The sequence below is a fragment of the Nelumbo lutea genome, chromosome 2 (assembly GCF_056320005.1).
Source record: "Nelumbo lutea isolate HS-2025 chromosome 2, American lotus-T2T, whole genome shotgun sequence".
Classification (NCBI taxonomy): Eukaryota; Viridiplantae; Streptophyta; class Magnoliopsida; order Proteales; family Nelumbonaceae; genus Nelumbo; species Nelumbo lutea.
In genome coordinates this window covers 54,559,205-54,579,230 of record NC_142685.1, presented here as the reverse complement: position 1 = coordinate 54,579,230, position 20,026 = coordinate 54,559,205, and the positions used below count along the sequence as shown (strand labels likewise).

General features: G+C 45.0%; 1 protein-coding gene across 1 annotated transcript; it reads right to left on the bottom strand.

Moving 5' to 3' along the window:
• Positions 1-11,769: 11,769 nt before the first annotated feature.
• On the bottom strand, positions 11,770-13,795 carry LOC148870786 (zinc finger (C2H2 type) family protein). Its single transcript, XM_088972520.1, has one exon. The coding sequence runs from the start codon at positions 13,200-13,202 to the stop codon at positions 12,066-12,068; it is 1,137 nt and encodes a 378-aa protein (XP_088828646.1). The 5' UTR covers positions 13,203-13,795; the 3' UTR covers positions 11,770-12,065.
• Positions 13,796-20,026: the final 6,231 nt, after the last annotated feature.

Here is a 20,026-nt window from a genome sequence, read left to right as displayed (position 1 = left end):
GAACTCCATCTGATTAAGAGTCCCATCGCCGTCGACATCCCTTTCCTTCAACATGTTTTGTAGCTCATTTTTCTCTTCAAACTGTCAAAAGTGATGAATCCCTTATCAAGGTCCATGAGCAACTGAAACCTATTACACAGCTCCCTGATCAGTCCCTCCCCACCCAACTAGCTCGTGAGCTGAAGTAATCTTGGAGTATTTCCTTCTCAGTAACTCGGGGGATCTGGAGCTCGCGTTACAGCGAGCTCCCCCTATAGAGAGCTATGACATAGTGAGCTGTTCTACAGACTCGTTACTTGATCGCGGTCAAGCCAGGTTGCTGAGTTGTTGCTCGTGCTGAGTCAGGTTCATGCGTCATCATCTCAGTAGATCGGGTCAAATCATCCTCCATCCATTGCCCCCCACTCCTCGAGCTAAGAGTGTTTCCTTAGCGTGAGGAGTTCATGGAGTGTGATAGATTGATTTGACCGAAATTCAAACTTGATTGACTGCGCATATTAAATGCCTGCACGGGAATCAAGGGATTTTTTTTTTAAATACCAAAAACATGCTGAAGCGGCTCTTAACTCCGGCTGTCGTGCAGTCATCATTACCCCAATCATGGGATACGTGCAACCAATCATGTTTCGGTTTAGAAGGCGTGCGGTCAGTTTGATAGTGAACCATTAGATCTGCTCCGATCTGGACTGTTGATTCAAGGGTATGGTGACTATAAATAGTAGGACCCCTTGGGCCTCATTTTCCTTTCACGCCATCTTGCTGCCTTCGGATTCTGAGGTCGCGCATTCATCTAGTCTAACTGAGTTCCTCAGTTTATTTTGTTTCGCCTTTTCTGGTGAATCCCAATCACTGTCAACCATGTCTGGGTACCCATACCATACCTACTATCGGGGCGACAACCAGGACGACGATGCTCCCTCAAGCACGGGGGGAGCTTAGAAGCAGGTCCCGGAGGCTCGAGAAACCTCCGGCGATGTAGCATCTACTTCCCGGGGGAGGGAGCCTGACACTTTCGGCCCTTCCTCCATGACGGCAGAGAGACTCAAGTCTCTAATCCACTATTTTCACCTCCCTAGGGACCTGGTCTACAGCCTCCCCACTGGCAACTTCCCTTGGAAGCATGGTCCCAACAAAATAGTTATCTTCTAGGAACAGCTCGAGGTTGGCCTGCGTCTCCCTCTGCACTCCTTAATAGTGGAGATGCTTAACTATTTTAACGTCACCATCGATCAGCTTCATCCCAACGCTATTCGGAACATGGTTGGGACTATATCTGTGTTATGAGTATTGTCTTTCCTTTGAACCTTAACATCTTTGCCTCTATTCTTTGTATAAAAAATGCCACTCCTGGGGTTCCACTGGAGAGGCGCTTTTACTACCTCTCTCTCCACCATGGCTACAAGCTCTTGTACGAGCTACCGAATAAGATTCCCACCTGGAAGTGGGATTATTTTGTGGTCTGTAACCCCGAGGGGTGGCCCTTCCCAACTTCTTGGAGGGGTGCCATCCAGGACCCCGAAACTTAGAAAATGATGCTGTCTTGGGCATCGGTAGGCTTCCTCTGTTCAAACTACTTGACCGAGGAGAAACTCGTGCAGGCCGGCCTGAGTCCGGGTAGGTCATCTTTTTAGGTCGCGTAGTGTCTTGTAGTAATATTTTGTATATACATTTGCTCTGTTCTTTACCAAACTGATATTTTGTGGTTTCTTTTTTGGCAGCCATTATGTCTGGTGTTGATTCGCGCTGCCTCCTTTCGAGTAACCAGAAGCACAAAGTGAAGAGGCTGTGACTCGACCAAACTCCCCCTGTGGGGGTACTGAGTTCGGGACTGCTGAGCCAGACTTCACCTCTCCGTCGCCCGAAGTTTCGCCACCTCCATCTAAAGGAGGTGCTGGTGGGGCCAGCCTCGAGGAGGGTGAGCTCCCGTAGCAAGGGGTGGTCCCTCCAGGTCATTCTCAGTCGTTTCCCTACCCGCGGTTCCCAGTGGGGAACTGGGAGGGTGTGAATGACTTCGTTGTGGCTCATCAGAGGAGCCGAAGAGTGATCTGCAACGAAGAGGTCGCTATGTGGGGGGCAATGGAGCCTAGGGATCTTGCCACGCTCGCCGCCTCTCACTGTATGGTGGTAAGTGGTCCTTCTCTTCTCCTTCGTCTTTCGCTTCCTTTTGCTGTCCTTTGACTCCAGTCACTTGTTGGCAAGTGAACATCGCCATACATGCCATGGTCCTCCAGATGCACATGCACTCCTACAACGCTCATAACCAGAAGGTCAACATTCAAAAGCTCCAAGGCGAGCTCGATTGGACTCGGGGTGAGCTCCTTCACACTCGCAAGGGGAGCGAGCCCCAGGAGCTGCTCATCCAAGACCAGGAGGTGCAGATTTCTAGGCTTTCTGAAGAGAGCGCGTGCTACAGGGAGGAGCCGTCGAGGGTGGCAGCGGAGAGGGAGCTCCTTCGCCAATAGGTTTGGGACTTGGAGTCCACTCTTCTAGACCGAACTCGGAACTTCGACAACATGGTGGAGGCCGAGCAGGAGAGAGCGGTCTGGGACTTCAAGGACTCAGGAATTCCATGATCTCCAGGTGGAGTATGGCTCGAGATCGTACCGCTCCGGATTCAAGCTTTGCCACTAGTTGGTCCGAAAGAAACTTTATGGGCTCAACCTTGATGACATCACTATGAATGGCCTGTCTCCCGAGACGGCGGACCAGGTGGAGGAAGAAGAGCCTAACTCCCCGGAGGACAAGGACGAGGTGGAGGAGGTGGACCCCTAAGCCTGGCAGCGTCGATTTTCCGCTTTGATTTCTAGTGGCTCTTGGGTGCCATAAACCCGGTCTTGAAAAGATCATTGTTGGGCAATTGTGCCCTTTTTGCCTTCTACTAAACTTCCCTGAGTTGTTTTGCTCGGTTTTTTTTTTTGAAACAGTAATGAAATTTCTTTTCTTCTTCTAACTATGGTGTGCTTCTTTTATTTTTGCTAAAGTGATCTCATCACTTCGAGCTATTAGGGCTACATACCCGAAATAGGACCTTTTGGCAGTTACATTTGAGGCATCCCTATAATATACCGCGGAGTGGTTACCATGTATGCCCAAACTACACGTTTGTTGCTTATACCTTAGTTCACCCAATGTGCCGAGACGAGCCATGCTTCGTGGGGTTTAAACCCGAGCTGCCTACGCCTCTGATATTTCATACTTTGCCTTCGCCACTGAAGCAGTTAAGTCTTTCCTGATGTCGAGGTCTTTGTTAGCTCAGTGTTTTAGCCCTTAGGCTGAGGGGGTGACATAGTCTGCCCTTGAAGTTTGCCCATGCCATGAAAGCAACTGGGTCTTGTTTCTCCGAGATCGTGTTGGCTCGGCATTTTGGCCCTTAGGCTCCGAGAGTGACTCATGGTCTACCCAGTAGTTCGCCCATGCCATAGAGGCGACTAGGTCTTATTGCACCGAGGTCGTGTTAGCTCGGCATTTTGGCCCTTAGGCTCTGGTAGTGACTCATGTTCTACTTAGTAGTTCGCCTATGCCATAGAGGCGACTGGGTCTTATTGCGTCGAGGTCCTGTTAGCTCAGCATTTTGGCCCTTAGGCTCTGGGAGTGACTCATGGTCCACTCAGTAGTTATAGGTAATTTTGCCTTAAGTTGACAATATTCCATGCCCGAGGTAATTGTTTGCCCTCAAGGGTTTCAAGATCGTATGTTCCTTCCCCGAGAGCTCGTTTCACTCGGTAAGATCCTTCCCAATTTGGTCCGAGCTTACCAACGATGGGCTCAGGTACCATAATTTTTTGAAGGACCAGGTCACCAACGCGGAGGTTCCGCTTTTTGACCCTGGCATTATAGTACCGAGCTACTCTTTGTTGATAAGCTGTAGTCCTGATATATGCAAGGTCCCTTACTTCGTCGAGTAGATCGAGGTTGGTACGTAGCTCGTCTTTGGTGCCGTAGGTGAGGTTGAAGGGAGTTTCTCCTGTGGTGGTCTTCTCTGTGGTTCGGAAAGCCCATAGAACACTAGGTAGCTCGTCTGCCCACAGTCCTTTAGCTCTGTTCATGACCTCTGCTTGATCGTTTGCTTGAGGATGTGCGACCGAAGTGAAGTTCTGTTGGATCCCCATGTCTTGCCACCAATTCTGGAATTTGATGTCATCGAACTACTTGCCATTGTCAGAAATTAACACCCGAGGTAGCCCGAAGCGACATACGATGTTTTTCCAAAAGAAGTTCTAAACGTTTCGGGCTATGATTGTTACGAGAGGTTCGGCTTCTACCCACTTGGTGAAATAATCCACTGCTACCACTAAGAACTTCCTTTGGCATGTCGCTGGTGGAAATGGCCCAAGTATGTCGATACCCCATTATGCGAAAGGCGATGGGCTGGTGAGGTACTTGAGGTCGGCGGCAGGCTGATGGTGGATGTTGGCGTGCTTCTGGCACTTGTCACATTTTCTGACGAGTTCAATGGCGTCTGCTTTCATTGTCGGACAGTAGTATCCATGTCATAGTGCCTTTTGGGTGAGGGCCCTACCCCCCAAGTGTCCGCCGCACAAACCCTCATGAGTGTCGCGGAGTACGAGCTCGGCTTCAGTAGGTCACAAGCAGCGTAGGTAGGGGAGCGTGTAGGATCTTCGGTACAACTGTTCATCTATCATGACATATTTGGTTGCCTAACGCTCTACCCTCCTGTCGGCGTTGCGGTCCACAAGGAAGGTCCCGTGTAGTAGGAAGCTCGTGAGCGGGTCGATCCAGATCGACTCTACTTGAACAATAGGAGCGACCTCCTCTACCCCCCCCCCCCGCGAGAATGCTAGGCCGATGCAAGTTCTCTATGTACACGGTTCTCATGGTATTATCACTGGTGCTGGCTAACCGGGACAGGGCGTCGGCCTCAGTGTTCTTCGACCTTGGGATTTACCTGATGAAGTATGACTGGAAGTTGAGCAGGGCCTCCTGTACTTTGTCTAAGTAGGCAATCATAGTCAGTTCGCGAGCTTCATATTCTCCTGTGACTTGATTGACCACGAGCTGGGAGTCGTTGCCGATGATAATGTGTTTGGCTTTCATTTCTTTGGCTAGAGCTAGCCCGACTATCAACGCTTCATACTCGGCTTCATTGTTGGATGCCGCGAACTTGAAGCATAGTGCGTACTCCAGTTTTGTGCCACTTGGAACGTGCAGGACTATTTCGGCTTTGTTGCCCTACTGGTTCGAGGAGCCATCTACATGAAGGATCCAGGGCTCCTCATCCCAATTCGTGCTTGGCGTAACTAGGAGAGATGTCACACTGGTTGCAACCTCACTGTGCTCAGACTCAACCGTCCTGGGAGCTTCAGGCTTGCCCAAACTAGGGGCCTCGTGCTCAACCGGCCTAGGGACTTCAGAGCTGAAAGTGCATTCTACAATGAAATCTGCTAAGGCTTGGGCTTTAATAGCAGTCCACGGCTTATATTAGAGATCGTACTCACTGAGCTCAATGGGCCACTTCGTCAGTTGACCAGAGAGCTCGGGCTAGAGTAAGACTTGCCACAGAGGTTTGTCGGTGAGGACGATAACAATGTGAGCATGGAAGTACAGGCGGAGCATTCGGGCTACAATAACTAGTGCGTAGGCCAGTTTTTCTATCTCCAAGTATCTTATCCCTGCTCCCTGCAGCACTTTACTAACATAGTAGAGAGGTCATTGGACCCGATCTACTTCTTTTATTAGTACTGAGCTGATCACTTCGTCGCTGACCGAGAGGTATAACTCTAAAACATCGCCCTCTTCGGGCCGGATTAAGACCGCTATACTAGCGAGGTATTTTTTGAGCTCATCAAATGCAAGCTGACAGTCTTGGGTCCATTCAAACCCTTTTCTTTTCATCGCTTTAAAGAAAGTTAGGCAGCAATTTTCCAACTTGGACATGAAGCGGCTCAGGGCGGCTATTCGCCCATTCAACCTCTGAACCTCCTTCATTTTTTGGGGTGGTTGCATGTCTAAGATGGCCTTTATTTTGTCCGGGTTGGCCTAATGCCGCACCGGTTCACAATGTATCCCAAGAATTCACCTGAGGTGACCCCAAAGGCACACTTATTCGGGTTTAACTTCATATTGAATTTACGCAGAATTTCAAAAACTAAGTTCAAATCTTGTACTAAGTCGCAAGAGCGTTGGGTTTTAACAAGTCTTTCAAAGGTTGCCCCAGCATTTTTTAACCCGAAGGGCATGACCTTGTAACAGTACAGGCTGAGCTCAGTTACGAAGGCAGTTTTCTCTTCATCGGTTGGGTCCATTCTGATCTGATTGTAGCCCGAGTAGGCGTCTAGAAAGCTCAGTAACTCATGCCCCGAGGTTGCGTCCACTAGGCGATCAATCCTGGGGAGTGAGAAGCAGTCCTTTGGGCAAGCTCGGTTCAAGTCGGTGTAGTCAACGCATATGCACCATTTACCATTAGTCTTTTTTACTAGAACAGGGTTGGCCACCTAGCTCGAGTAATGGACTTGGTTGCAAGGAGCTTCCCGACCTCCTCGTCAATTGCCCTCCACCGCTCTGGGACTAGGTTGCATTTTATTTGTCTAACGGGCCTAACTACAGGATCAATATTAAGCTTATGAGTTATGATGTTGGGGTCTATGCCGGGCATTTCCACCGTGGACCAAGCAAAAACATCTAAATTCTTAAGTAAAAAGCTACCAGTTCAGATCATAGGGGCTTCTCAATGGAAGCACCGATCTGAAGTGTTCGGGTAGGGTCCTCTACCAAGGTTGGGATAGAGATAGTCTCCTCTGTAGGCGCGACTTGCTCCTCACTCTGCTCCGTAGGTTGCTCCAGTTCAAGGTTGTCGGCCACCTTGGCTTTTCCCTTGAGGTTGGGATAGAGATAGACTCAAGCTAGTCACCTCGCGCTACCCCGATGCCAAAGCCGTGGGGAACTTCATGGTCAAGTAATAGGTGGACACCACAGCTCGTAAAGCATGGGTAATCGGCCGACCTACTATGGCATTGTACGGGGAGGGGGTTGCGACCACCAAGAAGTCATGGTTGAACCTCACAATGCTAGGCCAGGTGCCGACTTCCACAGATACTTTCACCCTTCCTAGGGGCCGAACTTCCTCTCCGCTGAAGCCCACCAGGGGATTGTTCGCGGGCTTTAAGTCACTCTCTTGAAGCTGAAGTTTATTGAAGGCCGCTTTGAAGAGGATGTCTGCCGAGTTGCCTGAATCGACGAGGACTCGCTTGTCTTCAAAGTCATTGATCTTCACCTTTATGACGAGTGTGTCATCATGGGGGTAGTGGACCCCGCGTGCATCGTCCTCTGTAAAGAAGATGAGGTCTTCTGTCCTTGGTCGCTTTGGAGGGTCTTGCCCTTCCCTTCCGGTTTCATGAGTTGCTGCTGAGGTGCAGCTCGCCACGATCGAGCCTCCGACTATAACATGGATGATCCCCTGAACTGGTCTCTCCTCGAGGGGCTGCTTCTACAGTTGTTCCGCTTGCCTACTGAACTCGGGAGCGTCTCTACTTTGCTCCCCTTGTCGACCTGCTTTATTATTATTACTAATTTGTACAAAATTTCATAAATGTCCGCAACGGATGAACTCTTCTATCTCATCGTGGAGGTTTTTACAACTCTCGGTACTATGACCGTGATTTTTACGAAAACTATAATACAAATTTTTATTCCAGGTGCTAGGGTCGGCCTTCAGCCGAGGTGGCCATTTCACATATGGAGCGTCCTTTATCGCCATGAGGATCTCAACCCATTTTGTGTTGGGGGCCTGTAGTCCCTTTCTGTTGCTGGAGCTCGGGAGGGCTGAACTGGTCTCGCTCCCCGAGCTATGTCCTTCTTCTTCCTGTTGTCACCTTGAGATGGGAATTCTGGCTCCCTCTTTCAATTTTTTGGGGCCTACTCGCCTTTCTAGTTGATCTCCTCCTCAGTCCCAATAAACCGATCCGCGAGCTTAAGAAACTCGGTTACGGTTTTGGGTTGGTTGACAACTATATGCCACTTGAACTCCTTATGAGTGATAACTCACTTGGCTGTTGTGAGGCAAACTGCGGGATCCAGGTCAGCTATCTGCAAACAAGTGTCATTGAACCGCTTGATGTAGCTCCAGATGGACTCCCCTTCCTTTTGCACTATGCCGAGGAGGCTCTCTTGAGTTCGCGGGCATCTCTTGCTGGTGACGAAGTGGGAGGTGAAAACTTGCACGAATTGCGCCCAACTTCTTTTCAAGCCGGGCATGAGGTTTCGGTACCAGGTGCGGGCCACTCCTTTGAAGGTAGTGGAAAAGGCCACACACATGCAAGACTCACTGGCTCATGCCAGGTGCATCTGGGACTGGAAGGTGTCCACATGGTCATTTGGATCAAAAGACCTATCATACTTGCCTAGAGGGGAGAGCTTGAAATCCTTTGGCATGGGGACAGCAAGCACTTCTGGAGATAGCGGGGAAGAAACCGAGAGGAGGGGGGTAGTTTTCACTTCAGCTAAGCATACCTCCTCTTTTCCTTTGAGCTCGGGAGAGGCTCTAGAAGCAATTCGACGAGCTCGCCGATGTCTTTGCTGCTGCTTTGCTGGTTCGGCGTTGGTGCTCAACACTTCGGTGTTGCCGAGCTCGATAGGCTCGAATTGCTGGTGATGACTCTGGACCGAAGGGCCCTGTCTATAGCCCGCTGCCAGGACATCGAATGGGTTGTCCACTAATGGGAGCTCAAATTGCGAAGGTTGCGGTGACACGGGCTTTACTGGCTGAGAGGCCCTTGACCCGCCCACAGGCTACGAGGCGGGTGTCAAGAGGGTAGCCGACCTCTCCTTCTTGCTACAGGAAGAGGCGTGGCTCTTGGCCGGATCCTGGACCTGGGAAGTTTTTCCCCGGCGAGGCCGCTCACTCTGGCGGGTTGGATTGGCCTGCTTCGTGGCCGGGTGTCGAGGAGGAAGCGACGGTTGGGCCTAAGGCAGAGAGGGAAACTGCTACTGGTACTGGTACTGGGAATCCTGGTGCAGCACTTGTTGTTGGTAGAGTTGGAATTGTTGAAACTACTGCATTTGAGCCTACATGGCCCGCATGCATTGCACCAAGTCCTCCAATTGGTTTGGGTTGGCTGTCGGGGGCACAACCGACAGTTCAGCAAAGGATGCTCCTATTGTAGAAGGGAGTGGAGCAACTACGGGTGCCACTGTAAGAGGCACATTCAAACTAGGGAATCCGTCCACGGAGACAGGGACGGCAAACTGTCCGATGTAGACAGTAGGAAGCTGGGGCTGCTCCCTAGAAGCGTTCTGGCTGTTGCCACATCCAACATTGCTAGAAGGAGCCATGAAGAATGCTAAGTTTTCGGAAAAAGGTGCTGTAAAAGCTTGGAGTAAGGCTTTTAGAAGTGTTTCCCACAGACGGCGCCAAAATGATGCAGCACAATCTGGTCACTCCTACCTGGCTGTTGATTGCCTCCTTGTTGGCAACGAATGGCACCTGAGAAGATGAAGAAGAAGGATTCTCAGGGATTTGCCCGGTGGGAATACTCCGAAGCTTAAGTTAGAACGCTGGGGAGGAAGAAGAGAGAGTATAAAAGGCTAAGAGTATAGATCGCGCTGGATCACTATGTCTCAAGATTTGCTCGAGAGCAAGTAAGCGTGCAAGTTCAGATCTAAATCAGGGGAGAGCTTGTCTCACCGCTTAAAGGGCTTTTATAGGGGCATTCTTGTCAAATCGGGCGTAACTACCACTGGGCTCCTATCACAGCCGTTACTTGCTAGGGCTGTGCAGGTGATCGTTACAATGTACTACCCGCTTGGCTAAGTGATACGTATTGGAAGGCACAGGCATGTCACCATCTATCGAGTGACGTGGTGTAGACCGTCGATCGAGAGACGTGGCACAGTCTGACGAGTACAACATTGTCAAATGGAAGCTTCCTGAGAGCGTCGCACCACAATCGCGAGTTACTTTGTAGCGGGCTTTCCTTGCCACGAACTACTTTGTAGCAAGTTCTTAAGGGTACTTCGAGGCAACCCTATTCACGGTTGGTCTTTGGGGCAATTCTTCTACCCAGGTGCTGGAGCGAGCTGGTTTCCCTAACTCGCGAGCTGAAGTAATCTTGGAGCATTCCCTTCTCAGTAGCTCGGGGGATTTGGAGCTCGCGTTATAGCGAGCTCCCCCTATGGAGAGCTATGACGTCGCGAGCTATTCTACAGACTCGTTACTTGGTCACGGTCAAGCCAGGCTATTGAGCTATTTCTCATGCTGAGTCAAGTCCATGTGTCATCATCTCAGTAGGTCAGGTCAAATCATCCTCCATCAAGACACATATGATTATATCATTTTGCCACCATGATTTCAGAAATTGGATTGGATTGGATGATCGGACTGGTTGACTTAGGAGAACAGGTCATGGCTCTGGATCCCATTTTAGACCCCAAAACTTTCCACCTGGGGCTGCACGAGAGAGTAAGACTGTTTGAAAGGGAACCGATGGCTAAAATGGTTTTATTATTTTAATACTATTTTTAAAACCATGCTTGTCAGGATCAACTTTTAACTACATAAAATAAACCAAAATTTCTCCAATAATATATTTAAACATATGAAACCGAAAAAAAGGGGATAGAACTATGATGCCAAAAAATATAATACCAGAAGAACTTATAATTAATCAACCAGCATGATAAAAGTAGTAATCAATCAGGTGGATTTTATTATAGATATATAGGTTAAAAGTAAATCTGCGAGAGATATTTTTTTATCTAATGCGTCAGTGCAGTATCGGCTGTAGCCTTGCAAAATTGATGAAAGGGTGTGTACAGCATGGTAATGGGTACGATTTGGCGTTTCTTGCAACACCGACCACATTAATGGCTCTTCGAATGTACACATCTATGTTAAAAGTTCTGAATTGGTGAATTTCCCACCTTGTCTCAACATCACACTCACTAGGGTCAAGTACTCAGGATTTTTATCACAGTATCACTGATATAGACCGATAGTTGGATAGGGCGTATTGGTGTGTTCAGGAGATGGGTTTAAGACCTGTCTACCCCTTAAAACAGATCAAATCTCAAAACAGCTGCATACGCTATGGAATTTTAATCCTTGATCACTTGCATCCATACAAGGGTATTTTAGACATTATAAGGTCCATTATATAATTTAGATAGGGTAACCTGAGAAGAATTTTCAATTATGTGAAGGTAGTTTCGCACTTCCAGGTACTAATATGATCTGCTGCTCTGTAAATGGGGATTAACTCCAAATCTACCACCAGTGAACTGGATTTTTACTCTACTCTTCATTAGTGACTGCCCCCACTCAAATTCCTCTTTTAATTCTGCCACATATATCATAATCTCATGTGAAATCCAACTCAACAACCATAATTAGGTCTCAGCCAGAAACTCCTTTGTGTGGGCTCCCCCTCAATTACTTTTGCCTAATTGAAATTAAAAAGCATCAAATCATGCTGGACATGGACCCTAATTATGGGTCCCATAAAAGAAGCACAACACAGAAAAATGGCCCATTGTCATTGGCTACCATACGTGATAAAGATTAAAGACCACCCATGGGCCATGTGACCCACCCAACATCCATACATTACATCCTCTTCTGTCCCTGTAGCACGTGTACTTCAATCCACTATTATACTTATCACTTATGCACTTGCTTTTACGTTTCATACAGGTATAAATATAAATTCCACAAGATGGATTTAAGGCCCATATACCAGACCTCTAATGGATCTACCAACTTAACTGGCCCATCCATCCGCTTAAGTCTGAACCAAGAACATGATTCGATGATCAGACAATTTAGATCACGTAAAGAGCAGATTTATTTTCTTCATAAGGAACCTACCAGAAGCATGAAACACATAAGCACTGCTGCATCAGATCAAACCTCAAGTCAGTTGAGAAACACGACACATAACCCTAAAAGAAGTGCCGACACTTTCATAGTACATTTAGTCATGCCATCCACAACGCCACCTAAGCATTCCTTTCCCCCCACCCCTTCCTTTTTCTCTTTTTTGAGAAAACAAGGAAAATACTCTACAAAGAAGAAAGCGGGGTCGGTTGCAGAAAATCACTCTGACACTCACCGCTCATACGCTGTATACAATAACAAAGCAAGGAAGCACGGCCCTTGGATTGAAGACGAAAAGCTCATCTTCATCCATCCTGGAGTGGACCCCGCCACCACTCCCGACGACTGAGTCAAACCCCAACTCGTCTTTGTCAACGATATCCTCATCACGTCCGATTATTCCGACACGACCCGCCACAACTCGGCACACCAGCATGGCTCGCTTCACGTTCATGAACGCGAAATCCTCCTCGATCTCATCAGGCAGCGCCATGTGTGCCCTCCAGCTGCTGGACAATGTCGACGTGCCATCCATCTTGGTCGAGAACCCCGACCTGATGATCCCGCAGATGCTGCAGTACTGCTGGGTACAGAGGCTGGAGTTTCCATTCTGCCCCAGATCACATACAAAGGTCGAACAGTGGAACCTCAAGAGCTCGTTCCCATCTGCGATGCACCTCTCGTCCCGTTTCCTGACCCCGCTGCGTGCAGCTTTCAGTTTCACGTACTCTCTGTGCTCTTCGAACCTCGCTAGTATTTTGGGGCTGTTGTGGATTTTGAGGATCCGGTGAATTGTGGGGTTCTTCTTCTGTCTGTCATCCCAACCCGTTTTGAAGATGATTTGAACGATATTTTTTCCAGAGTCGCCGTCCAAGAGCTCTGAAACGGCGTGCTTGAGTGACTGGTGTTGTTCGAGAAGTTGGGTCTTGTGGAAAATCTCCCCGCATATTGGGCATGGGAATATATCGTTCCGGAGAGGAAAGGAAGAATGATCGACCGAAATATCGGTCTCTTTCTGGGACAGAGTGGGTTTCTTGCGCGGAGGAGCCGACACAATCGGTTCAGGCGTTAATTGCTGCGAGGATCTGGCGGATGACAAAGTTGGTGTTGTGGGGTGGGTGTCCACACCTTTGTTTGGGTGGTTGAAGGAGAAGATCCGTTTGATATAGGACCAAGAGGAGGAAAGAGCCTTGTGTGAGTTAAACTTCAGGCGAGGCGGCGGAGAAGGAGACGTGGAAGTTTGAGGAGATACCTTTCGTTTCTTCGTGGAAGGACCATCCGCGGTAGTACTGAAGACAAAGCAACCCAGATGGAGAAGAAGGAGAAGCAGAGCGATGAAACCGTTGAAGAGGGAACCAACGGTGGTGGTCGCCATTAATAATTACTATGTGAGCCTGAATTTGAGCTGCGAGAAGGCCATCAATGAGTCGTAGTTGAAGAAAAGCTCAGTTGGGAGAAGAAGGGTTGAATGATGGAAGAAGAAAAGGAGTCCAACGAAGGAAGAATGTAAAGCCGACGTTGGTGGGGACATGGAAGAAGAATAAAGTTGAGGAGTCGGTGGAACGCAAACTTCACACTTAACAGTTCACCCATCTCTCTCTCTCTCTCTTTCTGCTGAGGCTAGCTGTTGCTGGTTTTATCGTCTACCGAGATTTCATCTCGACGAGGGCAACCTACCATCCAAGTTACAGCGTCACGTGCACGGTGCATCGACGATTCTTAATGGCTCCACTTGAACCTGAAACCGTTGGATCGGAACATTTCTGTTGACATCATGGAAATAGGCAATACTACCATGGACATAGCTGTATTGTGTATGTATCAAGAATGGGGTATTTTTGACATTTAGGCCCGTACATGTATGGGACCCAAATACCAAGCACTCAACGGTTCCCTTTGCCTGATTCAACCATATGAATGTGTCTTGCTCTTTGTTTGATTCCCATACTACAAATCCATTTCTTCTTGGGGCTTAACTTGAGAATAATATGGCTGTAAGATTCTTGTGTGGGGAAATGAGAAATGATACTGGGTGAGTGGGCACACTGAGTAAATCGTGCGAGACCCACTGTGTTCATCATTCATTGGCTGAAAAATTGAATGATGAAGTGATGAGGACGAGTTTAATTTACTGGGCGTGACTTCATCTGCATGATCACGATCATTCACAGCAGGGCCGTGTTTGATTGCGAGACCCAAATAACCCAAATTGTTGCTTGGCTGTTTTTTGAGGTTGAGCTGTTGGCTGCATGGCTTGGCCTGTTGCCTTGTGAGAGGGATATCATAAAACATTTGTATAAGCAGGTTCCGCGTAGGGATGGTTGGGTTTATTCTATCATTGATCGGTTCTCATATGTTGATCCAGGTAGTTGAACCGATAAATTTATTGGTCCAAACACACAATGGTTCGGTTTTAAAACATTGGGTTCAGTTTGGGTTGTGTTTTGTCACAAAGGTTGAATCCAAACCCATGCTTGGATGTTTTCCAAATTCCAACCTACAGCTTATTGATGCAGACAAACCATAACCAGGATTGGGTTGGGTCGATTACTCCGACTCCCCTTATCAGAAACTATAGGTTTAGGTTAGGTTACTATGCCAATCACGATACGCCCAATCTCTCTCTCTCTCTCGTTTCTTTAGTTTAAAGGAAAGATCCCAACTAGACCCTTAATTGAGCCTAATCTAAGTCGCAATATTTAATGTCCAACAACTAACATTCGCTTGCATGAATGGTAATGGTAGCTAAAACATGTAATTAATAGCGTTTTTTATGAAATTTCATGTACTGGGTAAGGTCCCCTTGCCTTAATATAAATAATCTACCCTAACCAACTCGAATTGATAATCAGGCTTGTCTTGTGCAAGCTTGAATGGTTAGTCTCATTTACCACCCTAAAAAGGGTACCTTCACCACAATGAATGGTCTCCAAATCAACACCAATTCTTTTGTCTCGAAAAACAATAATATATGTCGACCACTCTTATTTTGTATATGTATTTGTTTATTGAAAAGCTGGGTATTTTCTTATTTTTCTTTTATCATTTTTCTTTTGTTATTTCTGGAGTTGCTATTATCATTCTTTCCTTTTGCTGGGGCCACTGCCACTCTCCAACTTTCTTAGTACCCACTGAACCCTTTCCTTCTCTATTGATTATTTTGGGTAAGTTTTTAAGCATGGGTTCAGGCATCATGAAGAAAACGGACCAGGTAATATTTATGCATACGATTATTTTAATCTGAAGACAATGAAAGAGGACTGGCCCGACCGAAAAAGAGAAGTAGCAATAATAGATCCTTCTAATTTTTCTTCCCTCACAATAGTCGGAATCTTTACTAGAGAATCAAAATCCCTTTTGCTCATCTTAATTTCTTAAGTTTACCTGGTTGTCTCCGTTGATATCCTCTTCGTTTCATCCTTTCTTTCACACATTTTTCTATAAATTGACCTTATGCTTTCATTTTTCTTAATAAACGACACACATTCTTGGAGAGTGTTTTTTTTAAACAAAGGTTATGTTCGTTTTTCAGTAAATTAATTATATGGGTAAGTGTTTTTTATTCAGGTAGGTGCATTTACCCATGTTCTTTTATTTCACAGGTAAATAAGACAATAACCATTTTATCCATAAAAATCCATTATTAAAACAGATATTTTTGTCTCATTTAAGTATTGGCAACTTCCCCCCAGATGGAAAAGTTGTTCACCCAAGAAAATAAATCTTTCCTATTTCTCGTAGAAATCTAAAAAAAGAACATCAATTTCTTGGTCAATAAAATTTCCCTTTTCAAACTCTAAAAAAAAATGAACACCCCCAACAGTACAAACATTTTTAGTTTGGTTCAGAAACTAACATTCTGAACCAGAAAAAGAAGTAAAATCAAAACATTGTTTTCACTCACAAGAGGCTGATAAGATACATAAACCAAACATATGAACCATTCCTATTAGGATCAAGCCAATCACAATGGAAAGAGGTCAGACAGGGAAAAAGATAATCCTAATTAAGAATGAGTAACCATGGAGAAAAAGAAAAAAAAAATACAAGCCCGAGGAGGAACAACAAAACAATGCCCGGAAATCAATCTAAAATGATGCAGATCCAACCCAAACAAAGATAATCACCCTCATTATTCTTTTCGTGAGTCTTTTTGTGGCTCTGGAACTAAGTTAGAATTTTTTTTTTTTTTTTGTTTGTATAGTTATATATTGAGGGGTCAGGTTTCCTGACCACCTCCTAGAATATTTTCATGATTATTGATAATTTTTTTTTTCTTTAAAAGAACACAATTTTGCAACTTATTTGGATTTTATCAACCCACATACAAATAGACTTGGGTTTGAGAGATAAATACAAATGAAAATAAGAAGGGTGAACTAATATCATTCAATTAAATCGGAAATTCCATCTTCAATGCTTCTTTAAACACAATGACAAACCACCAAAGTAAATTAGTAAAATATGTTTTTTAAACCAAAAGTTCGACATGTTTTCTTTTCACTTTTACAAACAACACCTAAGGTTGTTCACCAACACGTACGAATTTATTTTTTGAAACAAAAATAGTTGCCACATCAGCAAAATCAGACACCCTCCAAAAATATATTTTCTATTTTTTTATTGAAACTATTTGATACTTGCAAGTAGCATTATATATCCTTGAGCCAGCCATTCAAACTTCCAAGCTCAATAACCTTGTATGAAATTGGCATAATATATCGATAGATCAGAATTAGATCTCTTATTAATTTTCTGATTTAAATTAATCAAATTTTATCTTTGAAATTGAGATGGGTTTGGGTGGGGTTCTGCACTTCTGCTATATAAATCATTAACAAACTAATTATAAATAAAATATTTAAATTAACTGAATATATCATGAAAAGTATAAGTAAAAAATAACTTTGGCAACACCTTAACAGCTTTTTCATAGGCGATAGAGTCCTCCCCCTCCCCTAGGCTTCTTCCGGTGAGAGTTGTCATTTTTTAAGGATGTCACAGAGCAATCACATGTTACATTTACCTGCTCAAGGCGATTTACTATTTCTCCGGTCTCCGTCATTTATTTATCTTTTTGTCTTCACCCCCACCCCGTCTATAATGTATCGCTATATATGTACAACTGAAGCTGCATATCGTCTGGCTGGCATGATAGTAATTTTTCTTTGTGGCAAATGTGGGGGCCCTGCTCTATCTGATCTCGGCCCAATCGAAATCATGGTGTTTCCTCCCTGTCTGTAATCCCAACTACTTTTGGTGCATTATAATTTATGGGTCGTGTCTTGCTTTTGGACTACAGCAAGGCCTGTTCCTTCGCTCTCTGGATTACGTTGCACATTTTGTAAACTTATATAGTTTAGGAAGCTCCATCCCTAGTAAATGGTTTTTACTTATTGTTTACAATTTGGATTTTATTTGCACTAGTGTAAATGCATGGAAGTGCAAATAGGTCGTATGAAATCCGGCTGTTCACTTCATGGCTGATTAGACGGATTCGCCATTCATCAGAAATTAATAATGGGAGTGATGGGTTTTCCGAATTTAAATTTTACAAATAGTTTGGAATTAACAACGATTCCATACCACTCAGTCAGGACAAGGCTAATCTCGATAATTTGAGAGAGAGAGAGAGAGAGATGTAGTGTAGAAAAAGACCAATAAGTTCTATACAAGTTGGGATCATTCCAAAACACATAAGAAGTAGAAATGATACCACCGGCCCATCTTAGTAAATACTTACTGATATAGCATCACCACAGGAATTCTATCTTAGTACATTTTTACCAAGTTGGCGTCATGTCAAAGTTTCCATTGTAGTTCGTGTTTAGCAAGATAGCATTGTTTTCGAATTTATATTCAATTAGGATTTTCCTTTTGAAGGATTTTAGTAGGATTCTATTTTGGAGTATTTTTTTAGATTATGATTTTATCTTTTAAAGAGTTTCAGTAAGATTCTATTATGGAGTATTTTCATATAGGATTAAGAGGCATACGGGTGTATGCCTATATAAAGAATAGCTAGGGGAAGGCTAAGGCAGTTCTGTTGTTATCAATTTTCTCTTAATTGTTTAGTGAAGAATTCTTCTTCCTAAAATTTGACTTCTGTTCTTTTCTTTGAAGCTTTTTTCAACGTGTTTCATTTTTGTACTACGTCAATTGGTATCAGAGCTCAAGTTGATCATTCTTCGAATTATGGCTCCTAAGAAGAAACTAGTAGCACACATCATGGAGCAGGAACTCAACAACAAAACACAAGAGGAAATTGCAAAGCTGAGAAGACGAGTTGAGGCACTTTCTAAGGAGGTGAAGTCGCTACGTTCTCGGTCAGAAACAGGGGACATTGACTCCAACGCAAATATCTCCACACGTTCCCTTTCATCATCAAGGCAAGCAAACAGATCGGCTATACTTGCGGGTGGTGGTCAAAGACGGTGGGAAGCAGGTCTCAAGGTTGAAATCCCAGAATTTCAATGAGGCATGACTCTAGAAGAATTCACGGATTGGTTCTTCGTGGTATAAGAAAGCCTTGAATTCAATGAAGTTTCAGAAAATAAGATCGTGTCCTTAATAACCACTCGGTTTAGAGGACGAGCAGCAGCATGGTGACATCAATTAAAGGTTATGCGACAAAGAAGAGGCAAGGAAAAGATTAAGACATGGGAGAAACTTAAGGAAAAGATTAGTCAGAATTTCTACCCCATAATTATATTCATTTACTTTATCAAGAATTGTAAATCTAAAGCAAGGAACTGATACAGTAGATAAATATACAAAGAAGTTGCATCTATTAGTGGCCCGGAATAAGTTAGATGAAACCGAAGAACAATTGGTGGTTGGTGGGTTGAAACAAATATTCAGGATATATTAGACCTATTTGACTGTTATGATGTTTTCATGGCACATCAACATGCTCTAACCATAAAAAAACAAAGCAGTCGACCTAACCAATTCAGTCGAACCCAAATTAATGTGGCCAGACCACCCCCATGTAATAATCCTAACCCGCCTTCAAATCAGCCGCAGCCCTGTGGGCTGAATCAAAACCAAGGACAAGGACCTAATCTAAGCTAGGTGGGTCCACTTGGACTGGAATGTTTTAAATGTGGTGAACCAAGCCATAAATCTGTTGAATGTGTGAGGAGTGATAAAAGAAAAGGGGCAATGTTTGTAGAAGATGAGAGTGAAACCCAATTAGAAGCATTTGATAGTTCAGCCCCTCCTATGTTTGACTCTTATAATGACGAAACCTTAGAGGGAGAAGTGGTGTATGGGGATGTGGGAGAGGCCTTGGTGATGCAGCAACCATTCCTAAATCCTAGGAATAAATCATCAGATTGGCTAAGAAATAATATTTTCCACACCACGTGTACTATGGGTGGGAAAGTTGCAAGCCTTGTAATTGATAGCGGGAGTTGTGAGAATGTTATATCGGAAGTAGTCATCTGCAAGCTGAACCTAAAAACTCAACAAGACCCTCAACCCTACAAGCTTGCATGGCTAAAAAAAAAAGAATGAGGTTTCAATCACACAACGGTGTCTAGTGAGCTTTTCTATTGGCAACAATTATAGTGATCGTGTGTGGTGTGATGTTGTATGCATGGATGCCTGTCATTTGCTACTTTGGCACCCTTGCCAATTTGACCGCCATATAATCCATAACGGAAAAAAGAACACCTATTCTCTTGAGTTTAAAGGGAAAAGGCTGACCTTATGTACATCACAAGAGACTAAACTAAAACCCGGGAAGGGTTCTATCCCTTTTGCCATTACTGAATTCACCAGTACCCTAAAAGAAATCGGTGTTGTGTATGCTTCAATTAACAAGGGGCTTGACCTAAAAGGTGTGGAGGGTCCAAAGGAGGTGAGGCCTTTGCTTGATGAATTTAGTGCTATGTTTCCTCAGGACTTACCGGCAGGAATACCACCATTAAGGGATACCCAATAGTGCATAGATTTAATTTTGGTTGCTAGTCTCCCCAACAAGGCCCATTACAGAATTCATCCCGATGATGAGTGGAAAACAACATTCAAGACACGGGATGATTTGTATGAATGGCTAGTGATGCCATTCGGTTGGTCCAAGCCTTTTATTGGTCAGTGTGTTGTAGTATACTTTGATGATATTCTCATATATAGCACTAATATGAACTCCCATTTGTTGCATCTTCAATATATACTTATGAATTTACGTAGGGA

Bases quoted from the DNA above. Each gene is read 5' to 3' on its own strand.
- LOC148870786 (XM_088972520.1), bottom strand. From the start codon at position 13,202: ATGGCGACCACCACCGTTGGTTCCCTCTTCAACGGTTTCATCGCTCTG.